General features: G+C 46.6%; 1 protein-coding gene across 1 annotated transcript in view; it reads right to left on the bottom strand.

Annotated features, from left to right (window-relative positions):
- Positions 1-12,046: 12,046 nt before the first annotated feature.
- LOC118222710 (short transient receptor potential channel 7-like) overlaps positions 12,047-18,488 on the bottom strand; it is a 50,771-nt gene continuing 44,329 nt past the window's right edge. The window contains exons 9-12 of the mRNA XM_035408489.1: positions 18,141-18,365; positions 14,842-14,922; positions 13,173-13,248; positions 12,047-12,249 (exon numbers count right to left, since the gene is read on the bottom strand). Of these exons, the coding sequence (XP_035264380.1) occupies positions 12,110-12,249; positions 13,173-13,248; positions 14,842-14,922; positions 18,141-18,365 (522 nt within the window). The 3' untranslated portion in view covers positions 12,047-12,109. The remainder of the gene's footprint in view (positions 12,250-13,172; positions 13,249-14,841; positions 14,923-18,140; positions 18,366-18,488) is intronic.

Genomic DNA, 18,488 nt, shown 5'->3' with positions numbered 1-18,488 from the left:
GAAGAGGAAACTGCCTAAAATTACAGAGCAAAGAAGCAAAACACCCTGTTCTTTACCAAATCAACCTGTAATTTTACAAAGACAAAACGTGTGAAAATTGCCACTTTTTTCCTCTGTAGAACTGTGACGTCACCAGTCATGGCCACATTCAAATGCAATTGCCCTGTGCTATGCTGGTATATGACTATATTTATTACATTTCCACAGGTATCACCACGGATCACCCTGGATTCTGATATAAACACATTATTTGCTCCATGTTGGTATCAAAACTGTTTCATGGAGATACATTCAGTCCACCTCTCCCCCTGTGTGTATCAGTCTGACCAGCAGTAAACCCAAATAGTATTCCAAAATGAGGCTGCATTGGTTATTTTCACCATAATACTTGCGACAATAACTAATATATTGCTTTGAATCCTTGAATAGATAAATACACTTGTACTTGTAGCTAGCATTAGCTAATAGTAGCAAAAGTGTAACGTTGTGTTATTTTCTCACTTTCAACATACCCCTTAGCAGGGCCCTGAATTTTCGTTGACAGGGCATTATACTGTAGCTTGAAATGCAGATTCAATCAACTCTGTGCCTATTTAGCCACTCTATGGTAGCTGCCACGGATTACCCAATGATTACTAATATGAAGACAGACCAATCATATGTAGTTAATCAGCTAACAGAATGAATAATCAGAATTTTCTCCAAGCCTAATGTGAGAGAGCGCGGTCATAAAAATGAAAGAGTGAATGCAACAGGCCTACGTACCAGTCAGTAGCATTGCACGACCTTAGCACAGATGCAAATACATCTGTTTTAAAGCCTTAAAACCTCCAGTGACATTCATAAAAAATGCACTAATTACTGTAGCCCCAATCAGGATAGCCACCCCCCCCCCCCCCCCCCAACCCCTCCCTTTTATTTCTATTCAAACTGTGCACAGCATGAAAGCAAACGTAACTTTGATCATTTAAACCGCAGCATCTGTTCTGTCTGGACACAGACACCCTCCTGTTTTATATTCGATTCCAGGGTTGAATGTTTTATCAGAAGAAACATGAATTAATTCAGTCATAAATGACAACTCCCAATTTGGCAAAAATAGGTAAATTTTAGTTATCAGTTGAAAAAAACTGATGCTGATTCATGTTGAGTCGAAACGCACATGCAATCACGTTTGATCATAAACTGTGTGTAAGAACGTTTCCAAGAACATTTCAGCATTCATCTTTTTTTTTTTAAATCTGTATTTTTTTCATGGCTGTTTCTTTATGCTAATCACATGAACAGGACTGCGCATAAAATTTACAGTCAGCATTCATCGTCCCATACACCTGGGACATGCACAAAAACAGGTCTGCACCTGTGTCATGAATCCCATATTGGCTTTTTCAAAGGAACATTTTTAAGAATAAAAGTAGGAATAATTTAAGAAAAGTTTTGTGAATCAGGCCCATTGTGAATGGCAAGAATGTTTTTTCACAAGCCATTCCACAAAGACGTCTGGATGTTTTTGAATGGTGTCTGCGGACACCGCTAATTCCTTCTAATATTTTCCCTTCATAATAAATAAGAAGCGCAGAATGAGCCCTTGATGAATCAGACTCCATCACCGTTAAGCATTCATGTATTGTTGACACCCTATTGTCTGCTGAATAGAGCAGATGAATTGCCAGCTATAGCCGGCTCTGTGGATTGGCTTCTATTTTAATTGTTCCAGGGCTGTTTTTACACTTTCATCATTAGCCGTCATGCCTCAGGGTTAAATAAATCTAAAGCTGCTACTGAAGAATAAGAGACAGGTAATGACTTTCTTTCATAGTAGCATATCCATTGATAATTAAACTCTAAAAGAGTACATATGGTCCAATAGGGACCATATGTACTCTGTAAGAGTTGATTTAACACTGAGCATCTTACTGTGTTCCGCTCTCAAATGCAGCCTCTTATCAATCCTTATGATTGTAATACAAACCTACCAAAAAGCCTATCGCCGTAGTCATTATTATATCTGATTCAATTCAAATGAGCCAATGGAAGGTTATTTATGCCAGAATGTCATTTATGTGTAAATGCTACACACTTAACAGCATATTGCTTTTTCATGATGATGCAAATGTGTCTCAGTTCCCAATAGTACATGCATTGGAAAAGTACACCAGAGAGCACAGAGCACTGCAATGCAACTAGGGGTCTGTTTAAATGTAGGGGAAGGAGCTTTAGAGCAGGCGCTGTGCAGATTTTCAGCTCATGCTGTTAGCTGCTTAACAATTCTACCAAATAAGCTGCTTCTACCAATTGTCAATACATTCTTGCATATATTTGGAAGCTATTGGAGTGTAATTCAGTTCAAGTCTAGGTAATGTGATTCTATTTTTTGACTGTGCAATTTGCATGCTGCCCTGTTTGGTCTTTTAGAGCTGCACAGCCAGGACACATGAAAATGAGATTCAACATGTTGAGTCACCTGAAAACACCCGGGATAGTCATCAACAGCGAGTGAGGACCGCACCACATTTCCTGCGATCATCGTTTTGTGTTTCCCTACAATCCTCAAATACATGTGCAAATTAAAACATTATATTACCTTTACTGGCACTCCACCCAAGGCTGTGATTGGATACCATCCTCACTGTGTATTTCCTTTAATTGTGACATGATTGGAGCAGGCCAATGCAGAGTACTGTACCGATACCAGAATATGATACACGTTTGTGTGACAGAGATCTGATCTGTACAATGCATTCAATTTGGTCACAATTACGCATGCCTCACTGCTATCACGCTCTCAAGGAGAAGCAGACTACGGCTCTTCGTTGTTCCTCCATGATGCGGATCGTAATTCATTAAGTCACAACGAAAACTCATCATTGTGAAAAGCAGGAGACTTTTGGTGGAAAACAATCCATCAATGTGTACTGTATTCTGCGGTTTTTTATTTCTGGCATGAATAAACCTCAATAAACGACCCCCGCCTACTCCGAAATCTGGGCACACTGTAACGCACTTTAGACAGTTTATATAAGGTAGATTACAACATGTAGGACTGCAGTGTTTGGAATAAAAAGTCTCTGTAATTGCAGCGGTGTGGTCCAGTAGATTATAATGGCTTGAGCATTACATGATCTCCAGGGGCTTGTGTTTTGCCAAAGGCTCATTCCCCGTCTCAACGAGTCTGACCCAATTTGTGGTTCACCAGTGTCCAAGTCAATCTGTGTACACTTCAGTCCCTGGCAAGCTCCAGCGCATTTGTAAAAATTCCAAATCGTCGCTCCAGCGGCACGATAACAATGGGCGGGACAATGTCTTTTGTGTGCGGGAGGCAAAACCGGTGCTTCCGCTGCCCCGTTTCTCCCCGCGTCCTACATCGCACACATTAGCGGCCGATGACAATGGAATTTTGATTAAGTGAGGCGAAATTAGCATTTGCGTTCCGGCTCGGGCGATTCCAACTAGGACAGCGGTGGTGCGGGCCCAGGCGGTGCGAGCGAGGCACGGAACGAAAGGGGGGGAGATGTCGCCCGTTACAAGCGCGCGGGCGAGCATCCCCCCCCGCTTCGTGTGGCAGTTGCTGACTCGTTGCCGGCCGTGACTTTTCCGACGCGTCGGTGAGTCAGCGGGAACCGCTCCTCCGCTAGAGGAACCTTCTTCCGGAGACACTTCGTATTTTGCCTCGCTATTTATGGAGCATTCTATTTTTGAAAACGTCTAAATCCTCTGATTCAAAATCCCCCCCTCGTTTATGGTAATGGAATTTCACACGTTGAAAACTGCGGCGTTCACCTACGATTATGTTCTTTGTGACAGATTTAGGCCTTGCCATCCAGTGCTAGTACCACTGGCATGCATTTGATGTAGTACCATGCCAATAAACAGCAGTTACCATTACAATTAGGCGTTGAGCAAACACTCTTATCCAGAGTAATTTACATAGCTTATATTCCTTAAATATAATTTATTCATGCTGCTGTATATGTACAGAAGCAATGCAGGTTAAGTAACTTACAACAGTACAGCAGCAGTGGTCCACCTGGAAATGAAACTGACAATGTCCCAGATTCCTAAGGGTTATGCCTCAGTCTCCCGAAGCACTGTGGTGTTGTAAATAGGCACCGTCTTGCAGGTTTGTGCGGGTGAAGGCGAGCGTGTGTGTGGATAGGTCAGTTGCTGGCACCGCGTTGTTTTGGACACACACCTGGTGCCCGATTACGCGCCCGAGCGACCGCCACCCACCTGTCAGACTGAAATCGCGCACCTGAGCCTCCAGACAGACCGTGAGAACGTTACAGAACCGTGGTTCCTTCACAAGCACTTTCTCATGACAGAAACATTTGGGACGCTCCATAAAAAGGTACTTAAACATGGAACGTGAATATCATAGTTAATACAGGGGTGTGTGGGTTTTTAATATAACCCTGGGTCTAATTCCTGGCCATTCATCGTTAACCACTGCCACCACCATCATCATTGCCTGTATGCTACTGACCATGTTATTCATTTTCCACTTCATCTTCTTTGTAAAAGCTATTGTGATAAGGCATCACATTTTGCTGAATCGATGCCACTGACTAGCTATGGGAAGAGCCGTGATTATTCTTCCTGAAACACGGTCACACTTTATATTGCAGATCTGTCACTACTGTGTACACGTTCATTTTATGCAACATTAGAGTGGAAAAAAAAGCAATTGCATGACAAAAGGCACGTTTCCCTGTTAATGTGCGGCAAAGTCTCCATATTAATCAGCCTACATTATATTTCCCAGATGACAGAAACAGTCGACGCCTTGCCCTGAAAGGAGAGAATTAATTAGAAAATGGTTGTCAGTTAATCTGAGCCTGGGATGCAATTTAATGATGAATATTCTTCGTAAGACAATATGAGTATGAGTACTCTGCTGACAGAGAGAGAGAGAGAGAGAGAGAGAGAGACAAAGAGAGAGAGAGAAAATGCAATACACTGAACGTCATCCTAACTGTAGAGAGAAGACAGAGGGGAGAGTCTGGAAAATGGTACATGCTATGGTTGAATCAGATAGCACTAATTTTTGGTAAGATCTGGATTTCACCGGATTTCGTGCATTAGACACACAGGAAACATGACGTGTGAAGCCAGCAAAGGTCGTTAAACCGCAGATAGGCACAGAACCTATCCCAACGCTGTCTGTTATCAAAGTAATCTGCGCATCGGGAGTAACGGAAGCACACGATAAAAGTCATTCAGAAACAGCATTAACAGGCACTTAAGTCGGTTATGGAACAAATGAACAACAGCAACAAAAAAAACCCATAAAGATACACGCATCTTTTCCTACCCCACTGTTTCAGCTTCTGGCTTCGGCTTGGCAACAACTCATTGCTGCTGTCAACTGCACAGCGCAGTATTGACTGCTATGAGACATTCATAATAAGTGGTCGGCGGTGGAATGACGAAATAAAAATAGATAGCATTGCATAAATGGAACATAAAATGCACACTCTGGCTGAGGATGAAATAATAAGCAGAGCCACTGGGGAGACATCAGTACCTCGTGTTATTCCTGTTGGTGTCGGTGATTATTACGCCCACGTCCTATTAAAAGGGTGCTACATTTGTGTTCTTAACCGCTCGTTCCCCTTACACCAAGGCCAATTTTAGACTGGATAAAATTGGTCTGTTTTTCTTCTCAGGAGTGGAAATTTACACAGGCAACATGATTTTTATTTCACAGTTCACAACCCGGCGGTGTGGTTCATAATGCTGTTAATAAACCCTTTCATATCTGCCTTACAGCTTCTTCTGATTAGTGAAGATGTACAGTGGCAGTATTGAGATTTATTTTTTAATTCCAAGTTTGACATGATGTGCGATTTCCACTGCAAGTGTGAGTGCCAGATTGACAGGTTGTAAATATATTAGGAATGCTCATGTTCATATTGATAAAGCAGGTACTTTGTGAAAATGAGCACATGCTATTTAATGATCAGATATGATCATATGATTGCTCGATAGATAAGGGTCGGAATCTCTCTCCACCCCTGCAATGTGCTTAGAAGTTGGGGGAGGTAGCTGAGCCGGTGACCGGTCCATTCAGGCTGTTTAGTGTCCTTGTGAAAGAAACAAGAAAGGTCAGAAAAATGAGGACAAATGCGGGGGGGGGAACATGAGACCACTAAGAGAACACAACAAGAAGCTCTTGTCCCTCCCTGAGCCTAGTGCACTTGAGCGATCCATCAACGGAATCGCTCGCTGTGCGAATGCGGGCTTAGGATGACGTACGCTGAGCTGGGGATGGTACTCTGCGCTAAGAGCAGGACCATGAGTAAGCGCTTTGAAGTCACGTATGTTCAGAGGTATCCGTAGGCTGCTGAGTGACAATGTGTCCTTTGGAGCGGGGGATGACGTCTGGACGGTAGACGGGTAATCCATCCCAGGAGGCCTAGGGGCACTTTGAGAATGATGCCATTGATGATGTCAAAGCCAGTGATGATGATGATGAGGATGATGTCAATGTTGATGAGTGATGGACTATCCTGGGGGAAGCAGGGAGCAGAGGAAATCCATCAGAAATATCTCATCACTCATTTGCGATTTCCCCGCATCGTTCGGTGTGCACAGCCCCTAGAGGTGGGCTGGTCTGGGTGAGATTGATCTCCACCCAGTCATTGACTGGAGCTTTTTTAGCAGTGCACACAATACAGATACAGTGCCAGTGAGGTGTATGGCTGAAACCTCTTTACTGGTTTTTGTTAAACTGCACCTAAGAACTCTTTTGTAAACCCGTGTCAATGAATCGTCTATTATTATCAGATATTTTCAGGAATTTACACTACATGGCCAAAAGTATGTGGACGTCCCTTCTAATGAGTGGTTTTGGCAACTTCAGCCACGCCTATTGCTAACAACTGCATAAAATCAAGCATACAGCCATGCAATCTCCATAGACAAACATTGGCAGTAGAATGGGTCATGCTTAAGAGATCAGTGACTTCCAACATGACACTGTCATAGGATGCCACCTTTGCACCAAGTCAGTTTGTCAAATTTCTGCCCTGCTAGAGCTGCCCCGGTCAGCTGTAAGTGCTGTTATTGTTAAGTGGACACTTTTAGGAGCAACAACAGGTCAGCCGCGAAGCGGTAGGCTACACAAGAACAGGACCGCCAAGTGCTGAAACACGTAGCACATAAAAATAGTATGTCCTCGGTTGCAGCACCCAAACTACCTCTGGAAAGAACGTCAGCACCAGATCTGTTCATCAAGAGCTTCATGAAATGGGTTTCCATGGCTGAGCAGTCTAGCCTGCAAGCTTATGATCTTAGGATCACCATGTGCAATGCCAAGTGTCAGCTGGAATGATGTAAAGCATACCGCTATTAGACTCTGGAGCAGTGGAAATGCAAGAAAGAAAAAAGTTTGACAAGTTAAGTCAAACTCTGTAGAACACCTTCACTGGATCCAAATGAAACAGAGAGAAAACAAAGATGCTGGAAGGAAAACTATTGATTGCCAGCATTTCCTTGCCCAAAACAATTCATAAAAAGATCTAGCTTGAGAAGGATATATGCCTTACAGCTAGAGGCCTGCGCTAAGGGAGGATGACCATATTTTTGAGCATGTTTTTTGAATGAATAACAACAGACATCAAAAGTTTTGGCATGGACCCTGGAGTCCATGTATGTGCATGTTGTTGTCATGCTGCTGTTGTTGTATGGGCAAGGGAAAAAATACTCCTGGTAAAATCCCTTAGTTAGTTCATTTCTGCATGGATAACAACTAGTCATAAGACGAGATAAACTGAGACTGCATGGGCATTTCCCCTCCCCACCCTCCCCCCACTTCCACCCCAAAGTGTGCTCAAAACAAAGCTGTCATCCACAGATGTCGCCCTACCAATCTCCAGAAGAAAACAAAGACGTCTCAAGGGGCGAGCTTGAATTGCAATTTTTTGCAGGATGAAAAGAGACTGTCCACCCTAGGTTCTGTGGAGGGGGCGCTCATATTAAGCATATTCTCAGACATCAAATGAACCCAGTGTTCCCTCTGTGTCCTCCTCAAGGCTTGATGCATAATTCATTTCTGCACAAAAAGTACAGGTTCTGACTGAAAGTCAGAGAAACTGTCGCAACAGAAAAAAATACTTATTTAATTAGCTTCCCCCCTCCCCCCCACACACCGCTGTGCATCTTTAGTGTAACCAAACTAAAGTACAAAAAAAACAAAGACTCCAGCCTCCAGTTCACCCTTTCACCCCTCATTTTTGACGGAGCTCTGTTTAGATATTATTTCCAACGGCCTGTGGCTGTAGATATCTACGTAGGCGCCCATTTTAGAGGATCATAAAAATCCAGAACTATCCTATGGACCAGACTGCTTCCCCCCCCAACCCCCTCATGTTCAGACATTGCCAGGATGCCCCAGGCCATCAGTGGAACTCTGCCAGCCATGTTTGGCAGCCAGAAGCCATCGCTATCTGTCTGTGCTGCTTGGAGGTGCCAGTGCAGATGCACAGAGGGCTTCATAACAAACGGCGGACTGATGGAGTGGAAAAACAATCTGATTCCTTACGTGTCTTAGGCACATCGCTGGCAGTGGATGAAAGGAATGAACACAATCGGATTGAAGGTGGTAATTTGGTATCATTTGCAAAAATGAGCACACACACACACAATGGAGTTAATGTAATATAACATCACAAACATTTAAATGTAAACATAAACAGAGAGAATAGAGAAAGACTAGAACACTGAAGCGAGAACAACACACAGAGGCAGACAGAGAACAACAAAGAGGCAGAGAGAGAACAGCACACAGAGAAAGAGAGAGAACAGCACAAAGAGACAAAGAGAGAACAGCACACAGAGACAGAGAGAGAACAGCACACAGAGACAGAGAGAGAACAGCACACAGAGCCAGAGAGAGAACAGCACAAAGAGACAAAGAGAGAACAGCACAAAGAGGCAGAGATAGAACAGCATACAGAGACAGGGAGAGAACAGCACACAGAGACAGAAAGAGAACAGCACACTGAGCCTGGGAGAGAACAGCACACTGAGCCTGGGAGAGAACAGCACACAGAGGCAGAGAGAGAACAGCACTCAGAAAAAGGGAGAGAACAGCACACAGAGCCAGAGAGAGAACAGGACACAGAGGCAGAGAGAGAACAGCACTCAGAAAAAGGGAGAGAACAGCATACAGAGACAGAACAGCACAGAGAGAGAGAACAGTATACAGAGACAGAGAGAGAACAGCACACAGAGACAGAGAGAAATGTGGGGTATTTCTGCAGTCCTGCATGCATCGGTGGCTGACTTAACAAGTATAAGCTTAAAATTTTTTGTTTATGCGGGGCATTTATAGTGGCCTGTGATTAACACAACTCGACTAGAGGAAGACACATTCTGCAGATTTCACAAAGTTACTGACCCAAATTAGCCCAGAATATAGAAGGACAAAGTCACAGACTGGACAAAGAACCAAGGATCCCTGCAGAAGAAAAAAAAAAAAAAAGTGAAGATAAAAGAATGGATAAGAGGAGAGAGGAGAGAGGAGAGAGAGCGTCTTTGCTGATCATATTAGTAGTGTGATGTTTCTGGTCTGGTCTGCGTGCACAGCACCCTGGAGAAAGATCCAGAGTAATCACTGACAGAATGAAGGTTCGAATGGAAGTACGATGAAGCATTAATGCGAGGAGCGAGATGGAATCCGTCAGAATTCCGACACCAGAGAGCGGGGAGGACCTGCCAGTATCAATTTGCTTGCGACAGCCATTTGGCAAACTCATCCATCGCAGTCTCCTGGAAGTTAAGCATCCTGGTGGATTTTCAGGTAGTTGTTTTGTTTTTTTTGTGACTGCGTACATTCACAGCAGTGACAGAACTGTGAGTGATTACTGTGCTTGCTCTCTAAGGATGAGGCCCGCTGTCTGTTTCTATTCATTGGTTTTTTATCATCCAACAAGATGGAGGCGAGCCACAGCTGCTTCTGTCATTGTACAGGTTTTTTTAATTGTGCTGCTAAAATAAAAATGACTTATCTTTCTTTTTATAGTAGGCAAAAAGAAGCTCCAGCCAAAAGACATCTTGGAAATAACTTGGGAGAACAATTTCACAGTGTTATTGAAATTGCACAGAGCTACACTTATCTACAGCATTTCGTCATGTACAATAATGAATAAATTAGAATTTCAGTAGAATGCAGTGCCATATATACTACTGTTTTTCCCACCATAAAAAAATGCACACATGGATTGTGGTGCAATGTAGAAAAGGTTATTTCAGAGTGCATTCCAGATGAAAGGAACTTCTTACTGAGACTTGGGACCAACCGATACCAATACCAATGAGATATTTCTTCCTGGAGACAATTTCAGGTGTAAACAATAGACAACAATATCTGGTGTTTAAAACACACTGCTTGTGAAGGACAGGAAAAAGATGTATGCAAAATAAATAAATAAAACAAATGGCCTCTCATTATGAAAAAAACTCAAAGCACACAGAGGGGGAAATCCTCCAAGACCGTCGTCTTTAATCACAGACCGAGACAACAGGATTCAGATGGATTCATGACAACATAAACAAACGAAACTCCCGTTTCATCTTCTTTTAATGTGAGATTGAAAATATTACAGTATACAAGTTTTTAAATATATTTCCCCCAAATATAAATGTAAAATACAGCTCCTGAAATTTAAAATGTCTCTACTGATCTTATGTGGAAAGTGAATTTTCATTTAACAAACTAAATGTAAAAATCTAAATTTAATTGGCAACGTAAAAGATGACACACAGGAAGCTGTCGACGCCCTCACACAGAATGCACACGGTATCCACACACACATTTGTCACGGAGTTACAGGTCGGCTCGTACCCCGAAGCGCAGGAACCCCCTTTTCGTCGGGAGCAAGCGGTAACGAATTCGCCGGTTCGCGGGCGCGTTCGTCAGAGTCTGCGCTGAAATATGGCTTTCCTCGGCGCCGCTGAACCAACGGCGTAATTATCAGGGCAGGTGGTAGGGAGGAAAATTGGCCATTAGCATCAAACAGGAAAAATGTGTGGCTCCCAGCCGCAACTGACAAAAAAAAAAAAGAACTGCGACGAAGAGGAAAACTCAAGAGTGAGGAAGAGGCGGTTTGGGCACGTAAGGTGGAGGTGGCCCTACGTGTGGGTATGCGTTAATTAGGTTGCCTGCCTGGAAACACATAAAAAGGCCATAGACTCATGTACGGGTATCTACAAACGCTCCCAAACCTTCGCCTCCAGGCTTTGTACAGCAGGCCACGAAAGTGAGCGCTCACAGTGTTTCACCCCCCCCCCCCCCCTTTGCTCTTGCCTCCTGCCTTCATACTGCACTCACCCTGGTGAGCTGATGTCACTAGACAGAATGGGAGTGCAGGACGTAGCATCAGGGTCGCTGAGTGCCTTGTTTTTCGCTATAAAGGGCTTCTACCAGCACCATCGGATACGTCAGTAAACAACAGTCTCATCCCAACCACCCCACCCCCCCCCCCCAAATAACTGTGACTCTCCACAGTGTCCTTCAAGCAACCTCTGTTCCCCTGCCCCTCGCCCGTTTAACCCCCTTAATGCACTCCCATCACAGGCTGTGCTTTCTTTTAATAAAAAAAGGATTTGGGTCTAGATACGTCTGCCCTCTTCTCAAATTGCTTACTCTTCAGACAGAGAAGGCATTTTGTTCACAATATTGCACCCTGCAGTTCTTGCTAATGTCTCGCTCGGCTGTGCCTCTGTTTGGATCGTCAGCTTACGCAGTGTGTGTGTAAATCACTCTGAAGGTTGTGATTCCAGGGCTCCCATAGGCTCCCTCCCTCTCCCCTTTCTCTGAGAGGGTTTTGTTTGGTCAGGATTGTAAAAAAAAAAAAAAAAGAAGTGCTCAGTCTCTTAAAATCAGGTGCTCTGACGAGTCTCTCCTGAAACGTTGAGCCGTGAAGGTTTCCCGCAGGCACAGCGCAGTGTCTTTGTTCGTTCATTACATCAGAGCCCATGTACTGGCCTTCTGTCACCCCGCCGACCCCAAACCACCACCACTGCCACCACCACCACCACCGTCTGCTCCCTCCTTCCTTCCCTCTCTCTTTCCCTCTCTCTCGCTCTCTCCAGAGGTCGTGGACTCTCACGGTTTCTTGGTGTTCTTCCCGAGGTTGTGGCTGAGCTGCTGTATGAGGTCGGCCAGCTCCCCGGTGGCCTGAGACTTCTCCTCCAGGAGCTCGTAGCGCAGGCTGGAGATGTCCTGCTTGATCTCCTTCAGCTCGCCTGCGGGAGACGCGCACAGTCAGCGACACCTTCCGACGCACTCCGCGGGTACGCCGCCCACACACACACCCCAGGTACATCTGCTACACCGGCCCAGTCAGTTCTACCTCCTCGGCATAATCATTCACCCAGGCGAATTTCCAGTTGGCTCAAATAAAGTACAATAATCTTATTGCGACAAAGTATACGACAATAAGTATGGATTGCAGTGACAGGCAGTACAAACTTCAGTTTTAACGTGTAAGCACCTAAGGACAGAGAATGAAGGACGAGCAAATGAGGAGAAGATATGGCACTCCTCCTAGTTGAAGCACGCGGAGCCTAACGTTCCTTGTCATCACTGATGGATGTGCGAAGCTCTGCGATGACAGCTGGCCAGTGATGTCACTACCTGTTTCCCTCTCTCAGAACGCTCTGTCACTTTTAAGCACCACGGTGCCAGGTTTATGCCATTGCGGTGATGCAACGGGACTGCTTGATTGACAGCTTGAGTCATGGCAATGATGTAAGGCTCTCCGCATGACAAACAGGCCGTGTTTGACGTCGGGACAGACTGGTGCATGGGAGCCTGGTCCCATTAAAACACCAAAACTAATTAGAACTCATTACCATAGCATCGAAGGGTCACGACCCCTAAATGGAATGTTAATTGGCTCCATTTCTCAGATGACCTATAAAAGGCCCTGTGTACCACAATTGTTGTCTGTCTCTCGCACTCTCCCCCATCCCCCCTACCCCCCCCACCACCCCCACCGACCCCCAGGTAAGGATATGAACGTCCAGCCAATCAAACACTACAGAACCATCAGCTGCAGACCAGACAGTGAAGGACTTCGCACACTCCCAGGCATTTGAAGCCCCACGCTCACACACAGTCGCAGGCCCAAAGGCTGGATGTCACAGGAGAGAATGTGTCTTTTTACCTTCGTTGACTTCATCGTTCTCCCTGTCGACCTGGGCCTTCAGAACGTAGCGCTTAATAAGACGCTTCATTATTTTCTGCCATGGACGGGGAGTGGAGGGAGGGAGGGAGGGAGGGAGAGGAAAGGAGAGAGACATGCGTGTGGAATGACAGAAAAAGAGAGAAAGAAGAAGGGGGGGAGAGACATAAGTGTGGAAGGAGAGAAAAAGAGAGGGGGATAAGAAAGGAGAGAGGCATGCGCGTAGAATGAGAGAAAGAGAGGGGGACAGGAAAGGAGAAAGACATGCGTGTGGAATGAGAGAAAGAGAGAGAGAGAGAGAGGAAAGGAGAGAGACATGAGTGTGGAAGGGGAGAAAAATAGAGGGGGAGGGAGAGGAAAGGAGAGAGACATGAGTATGGAAGAGAAAGCAAGAAGATAATGGAGGAATGAGGAGGGAGAGGAAAGAAAAATGGAGAGGAAAGGACAGAAAGAAAAGAGAGTGGAGGGAGAGGAGAGAAGAAAGTTAGCATTGAGAGTCTGTGACACGCAAGCCTCCCTATATTTACTCTGTGACTGAAAATATTATTGTATGCCACAAAGGATCGATTTAAGTCCTCCTACTGATTCCTCTCCCTCTCTTTCTGGCTTCTCTCTCACTCTCTCTCAATCGCACACACACACACACACACACACACACAGATTAGCATCCTAGGATTCACTGACAGTTAGGCCACAGTCCCCTGTGAACATCTCACTCTGTTGTTGTTTCTGTGTGTGTGTGTGTGTGTGTGTATGTGTGTGTATGAAAAGCCATAGAGAGCGGGTGAGAAATCAGAAAGCAGGAGGACTTAAATCGATCCTTTCACGGTCGGGACCTCTTCAGACTGCTAAAGGGACAGCCTCTGTCAATGGCCACTTCAAATGCTGGGAGGATCAATATTTCTGTCCTCCTACTGCATAGAGCACAAACCACATCTCTCTCCCAAGTTTACAAAAACAGCACATCAATCACATGAATGATATTTTGTAAAATGCCATTTTGATGATTGATTGGGGTACTGTAGGATTCAATATTCCCCCAGCGCCGTCGTTGTTTTTAATACAGGCAAATACACATCCAGCTGTCTCCTCGTTTAAAACAGCGATAGGAGCACAGAGAGTCTCATCTAGAATAGGGGTCTTCCTCAGGTTCCCAGGCGCTAAAATGTCACGTCTCGTTCTTTCTCCTCCTTCGTTCTTTTTGTTCATTCTTTCAGTGACTGCATGACTGAACCTAGAATGCCAACTATCTACGGAATGCTCGATCGCTCAGAAAACCTCCAGTTTATTTGTTAAAGTTGGCGTCGCATTCCTTCCCATTTCCAGACTTGTCCCTGCACAAGACCCGCTTGATTGGTCTGATGTCATCGGCAATCACAAGAAAAGACGGCCCTGATGAGGGGGATTATGGGGCTTGGTTTTGATCATAACTGTTCCCTGACGTTACATTTCGTCTGGCCTCTGTGTACCTGCGCCGTTCATGAAACGCACAGGTGCCTGGTCTGACTGCTGAAGGCTGTCGTGCGCAGAATTGTGATAAATTACGAGATGTTTGTTCTGTGCGAAGACGCAAACCTGAGGCGGGGATAGCATTCCGCTCTGTGGTGAGACGCACAGACACAGGCACGCGGACACAGGCACACGCACGCACCTGGTAACGGGTCGGGTGCTTGATGGGTTTTTTCACCGCGAAGTCATCTTGTGCTCTGGGGTGCCTTCGGAATCGATCTGGCTGAGGTAGGAGAGCAACATGAAAACAATAAATAAGAAAATAAAGAAGATTAAAATGATAAAGGATAATGTGACTGATGACTGAATGTAGAGGTCCTGACAGAACAGAAACAGTGTTTGTGTGTGTGTGTGCATGCGTGTGTGTGTGTGTGTGTGTGTGCGTGCGTGCATGTGTGTGTGGGGTTGGGGGGAGGGAGTGTGTGCATAAACGGGGGTTATGTTAGTGTAAGGGCGCACAAAGATGTGTGCGAGCGGATGTATGAGCGTGGGTGTGCAAATGTGAGCGTGTGAGTGCGTGTGCTTGTGTAAATGTACCAGTGAATGGTGTGCTCGAGTAAGAATGAGAGCGAGGTGTGTGTGTGTGTGTGTGTGTGTGTGTGTGTGCGTGCGTGTGTGTGTGTGTGTGTGTGTGTGTGGGTGGGTTACATTTTTCCAGCTGAACACCAGGTGAGAGGGGCTCCTGATACAGAATTGCAATGAATCATTTAAGGGCCGAGCCCATTCCTCTTTCCCAAAGCAAAGAGGGAAGACAGGGCTCATCCATCCTGGAGCAGCTGTCGGTCCACTGCTTCCACAGACACGGGGGAAACCACGGCCGTCAATCCACAAACTTATGTGGGGCTCTTTGATGAAACGTGCCATCGCACCGCCCACCACCTGGAGCGCGATCGATACCTCTTCTCCGTCGGCAAACCCGCCGCAGCACGTAGCGTTCTGATGGTGCCCTGCGACTACCAAGGAGACATTCCTTGTGAGCGCGGTCAGTCAGATCACTCGTAAAAAAAATAAATAAATAAAAAAGGGTGCTTTTGGCGGTCGGTGACCTCGTTGGCGCTCTGGTCGTGATCCGGCCTGGCTTCCGGAGGCGCTGAGAACTTCACGCTCGGCGAGCAGGGGACACGCGCGGTTGTGTAACCCCGAGGGGCGGGGAGCTCCGCGTCCAACAGGACGTGACAGCTAGCCGCGAAGGTTCGAGGAGGCGGAGACGCGGCCACCCGTGTAATCGGCCGCCGGCGTTCCGCATCCCTGAGCGGCGCCTGGAGACGGCTCACCCCCCGCCGCGGGCAGACACGTCCTCGTGGACATGCGCCGCCTCCGCCCCGGGTTCCCTACCGCCGTTTCCCCTGCCGCTCGCTCGCTAACGCGTATCCCAACGGCGCTTCAGCGTTAAGGGAGCCCAGACAGGATCGAGCGCAGTGCAGCGGTGACGGAAACGCTGTGAATCTGCTCTTAGAGCCGCGCTGCAATGCACCCGCCGCGTCGCCGGTGTGAAAACTCATTTTCGGGATATCGTGTCAGGCCATCGTTAATTTCAGCTGTAGCAATGTATGTAGCAATTATATTGCTGCTATAAGTGTATTTATCAATATAATTTTCCAAAAAGGACACATTTATTACACTTCGCAGTATGTCAAATTCCCTTAAGTGCTCTGTGCTCTAGCAGCAGAGACGTATTGTGATAAACTGCATCTCTCACCTTAGTGCACATCCAGCATCTCTCACCTTAGTGCACATCCAGCATCCCCCCCCTTAGTGCACATCCAGCACCTCTCACCTTAGTGCACAAGCAGCATCTCTCACCTTAGTGCACATCCAGCATCTCTCACCTTAGTGCACATCCAGCATCTCCCACCTTAGTGCACATCCAGCATCTCCCACCTTAGTGCACATCCAGCACCTCTCACCTTAGTGCACATCCAGCATCTCCCACCTTAGTGCACATCCAGCATCTCTCACCTTAGTGCACATCCAGCATCTCCCACCTTAGTGCACATCCAGCACCTCTCACCTTAGTGCACATCCAGCATCTCCCACCTTAGTGCACATCCAGCATCTCTCACCTTAGTGCACATCCAGCATCTCCCACCTTAGTGCACATGCAGCATCTCCCACCTTAGTGCACATCCAGCATCTCTCACCTTAGTGCACATCCAGCATCTCTCACCTTAGTGCACATCCAGCATCTCTTACCTTAGTGCACATGCAGCATCTCTCACCTTAGTGCACATCCAGCATCTCCCACCTTAGTGCACATCCAGCATCTCCCACCTTAGTGCACATCCAGCACCTCCCACCTTAGTGCACATCCAGCATCTCTCACCTTAGTGCACATCCAGCATCTCCCACCTTAGTGCACAAGCAGCATCTCTCACCTTAGTGCACATGCAGCATCTCCCACCTTAGTGCACATCCAGCATCTCCCACCTTAGTGCACATGCAGCATCTCCCACCTTAGTGCACATGCAGCATCTCCCACCTTAGTGCACATGCAGCATCTCCCACCTTAGTGCACATGCAGCATCTCCCACCTTAGTGCACATCCAGCACCTCTCACCTTAGTGCACATCCAGCATCTCCCACCTTAGTGCACATCCAGCATCTCTCACCTTAGTGCACATGCAGCATCTCCCACCTTAGTGCACATCCAGCATCTCTCACCTTAGTGCACATCCAGCATCTCCCACCTTAGTGCACAAGCAGCATCTCTCACCTTAGTGCACATGCAGCATCTCTCACCTTAGTGCACATCCAGCATCTCCCACCTTAGTGCACAAGCAGCATCTCTCACCTTAGTGCACATGCAGCATCTCTCACCTTAGTGCACATCCAGCATCTCCCACCTTAGTGCACAAGCAGCATCTCCCACCTTAGTGCACATCCAGCATCTCCCACCTTAGTGCACATCCAGCATCTCTCACCTTAGTGCACATCCAGCATCTCCCACCTTAGTGCACAAGCAGCATCTCTCACCTTAGTGCACATCCAGCATCTCCCACCTTAGTGCACAAGCATCATTTCTCACCTTAGTGCACATGCAGCATCTCTCACCTTAGTGCACATCCAGCATCTCCCACCTTAGTGCACATGCATCATTTCTCACCTTAGTGCACATGCAGCATCTCTCACCTTAGTGCACATCCAGCACCTCTCACCTTAGTGCACATCCAGCACCTCTCACCTTAGTGCACATCCAGCATCTCCCACCTTAGTGCACATCCAGCACCTCTCACCTTAGTGCACATCCAGCACCTCTCACCTTAGTGCACATCCAGCACCTCTCACCTTAGTGCACATCCAGCATCTCCCACCTTAGTGCACATCCAGCACCTCTCACCTTAGTGCACATCCAGCACCTCTCACCTTAGTGCACATCCAGCACCTCTCACCTTAGTGCACATCCAGCATCTCTCACCTTAGTGCACATGCAGCATCTCTCACCTTAGAGCGGGAGTTGAGCATGCCCATCTCCACTTCGCTGCCGTCGGCCCTCCTGCCCCCCGCCTTGCACAGTCTGACCAGGCAGGTCCGGGTCCTCAGGATCAGGTAGTAGAAGGACTTGGGGCTGGGCACCAGGTTGAAAGGGGCGGGAAGAGTCCTGCCCTCGTCAAAGTAGGAGAGCCACAGCTTGGCACGGGCAAACTTCCACTCCACATCTGCATCCTCCTAGGGACCACAAACACACACAGAACGGGACAGTGGTTCACCAGTTTCCATGGAAACACAACCATTAGTTCAGCCCTTTAGTCATCCATGGGAAAAGAGGAGTGGTAAAATGCTTGTATGTAC

Source organism: Anguilla anguilla, chromosome 3 (genome assembly GCF_013347855.1).
Source record: "Anguilla anguilla isolate fAngAng1 chromosome 3, fAngAng1.pri, whole genome shotgun sequence".
NCBI lineage: Eukaryota > Metazoa > Chordata > Actinopteri > Anguilliformes > Anguillidae > Anguilla > Anguilla anguilla.
Note: the sequence above shows the minus strand (reverse complement) of the source record. Positions and strands in the feature narration are given on the sequence as shown.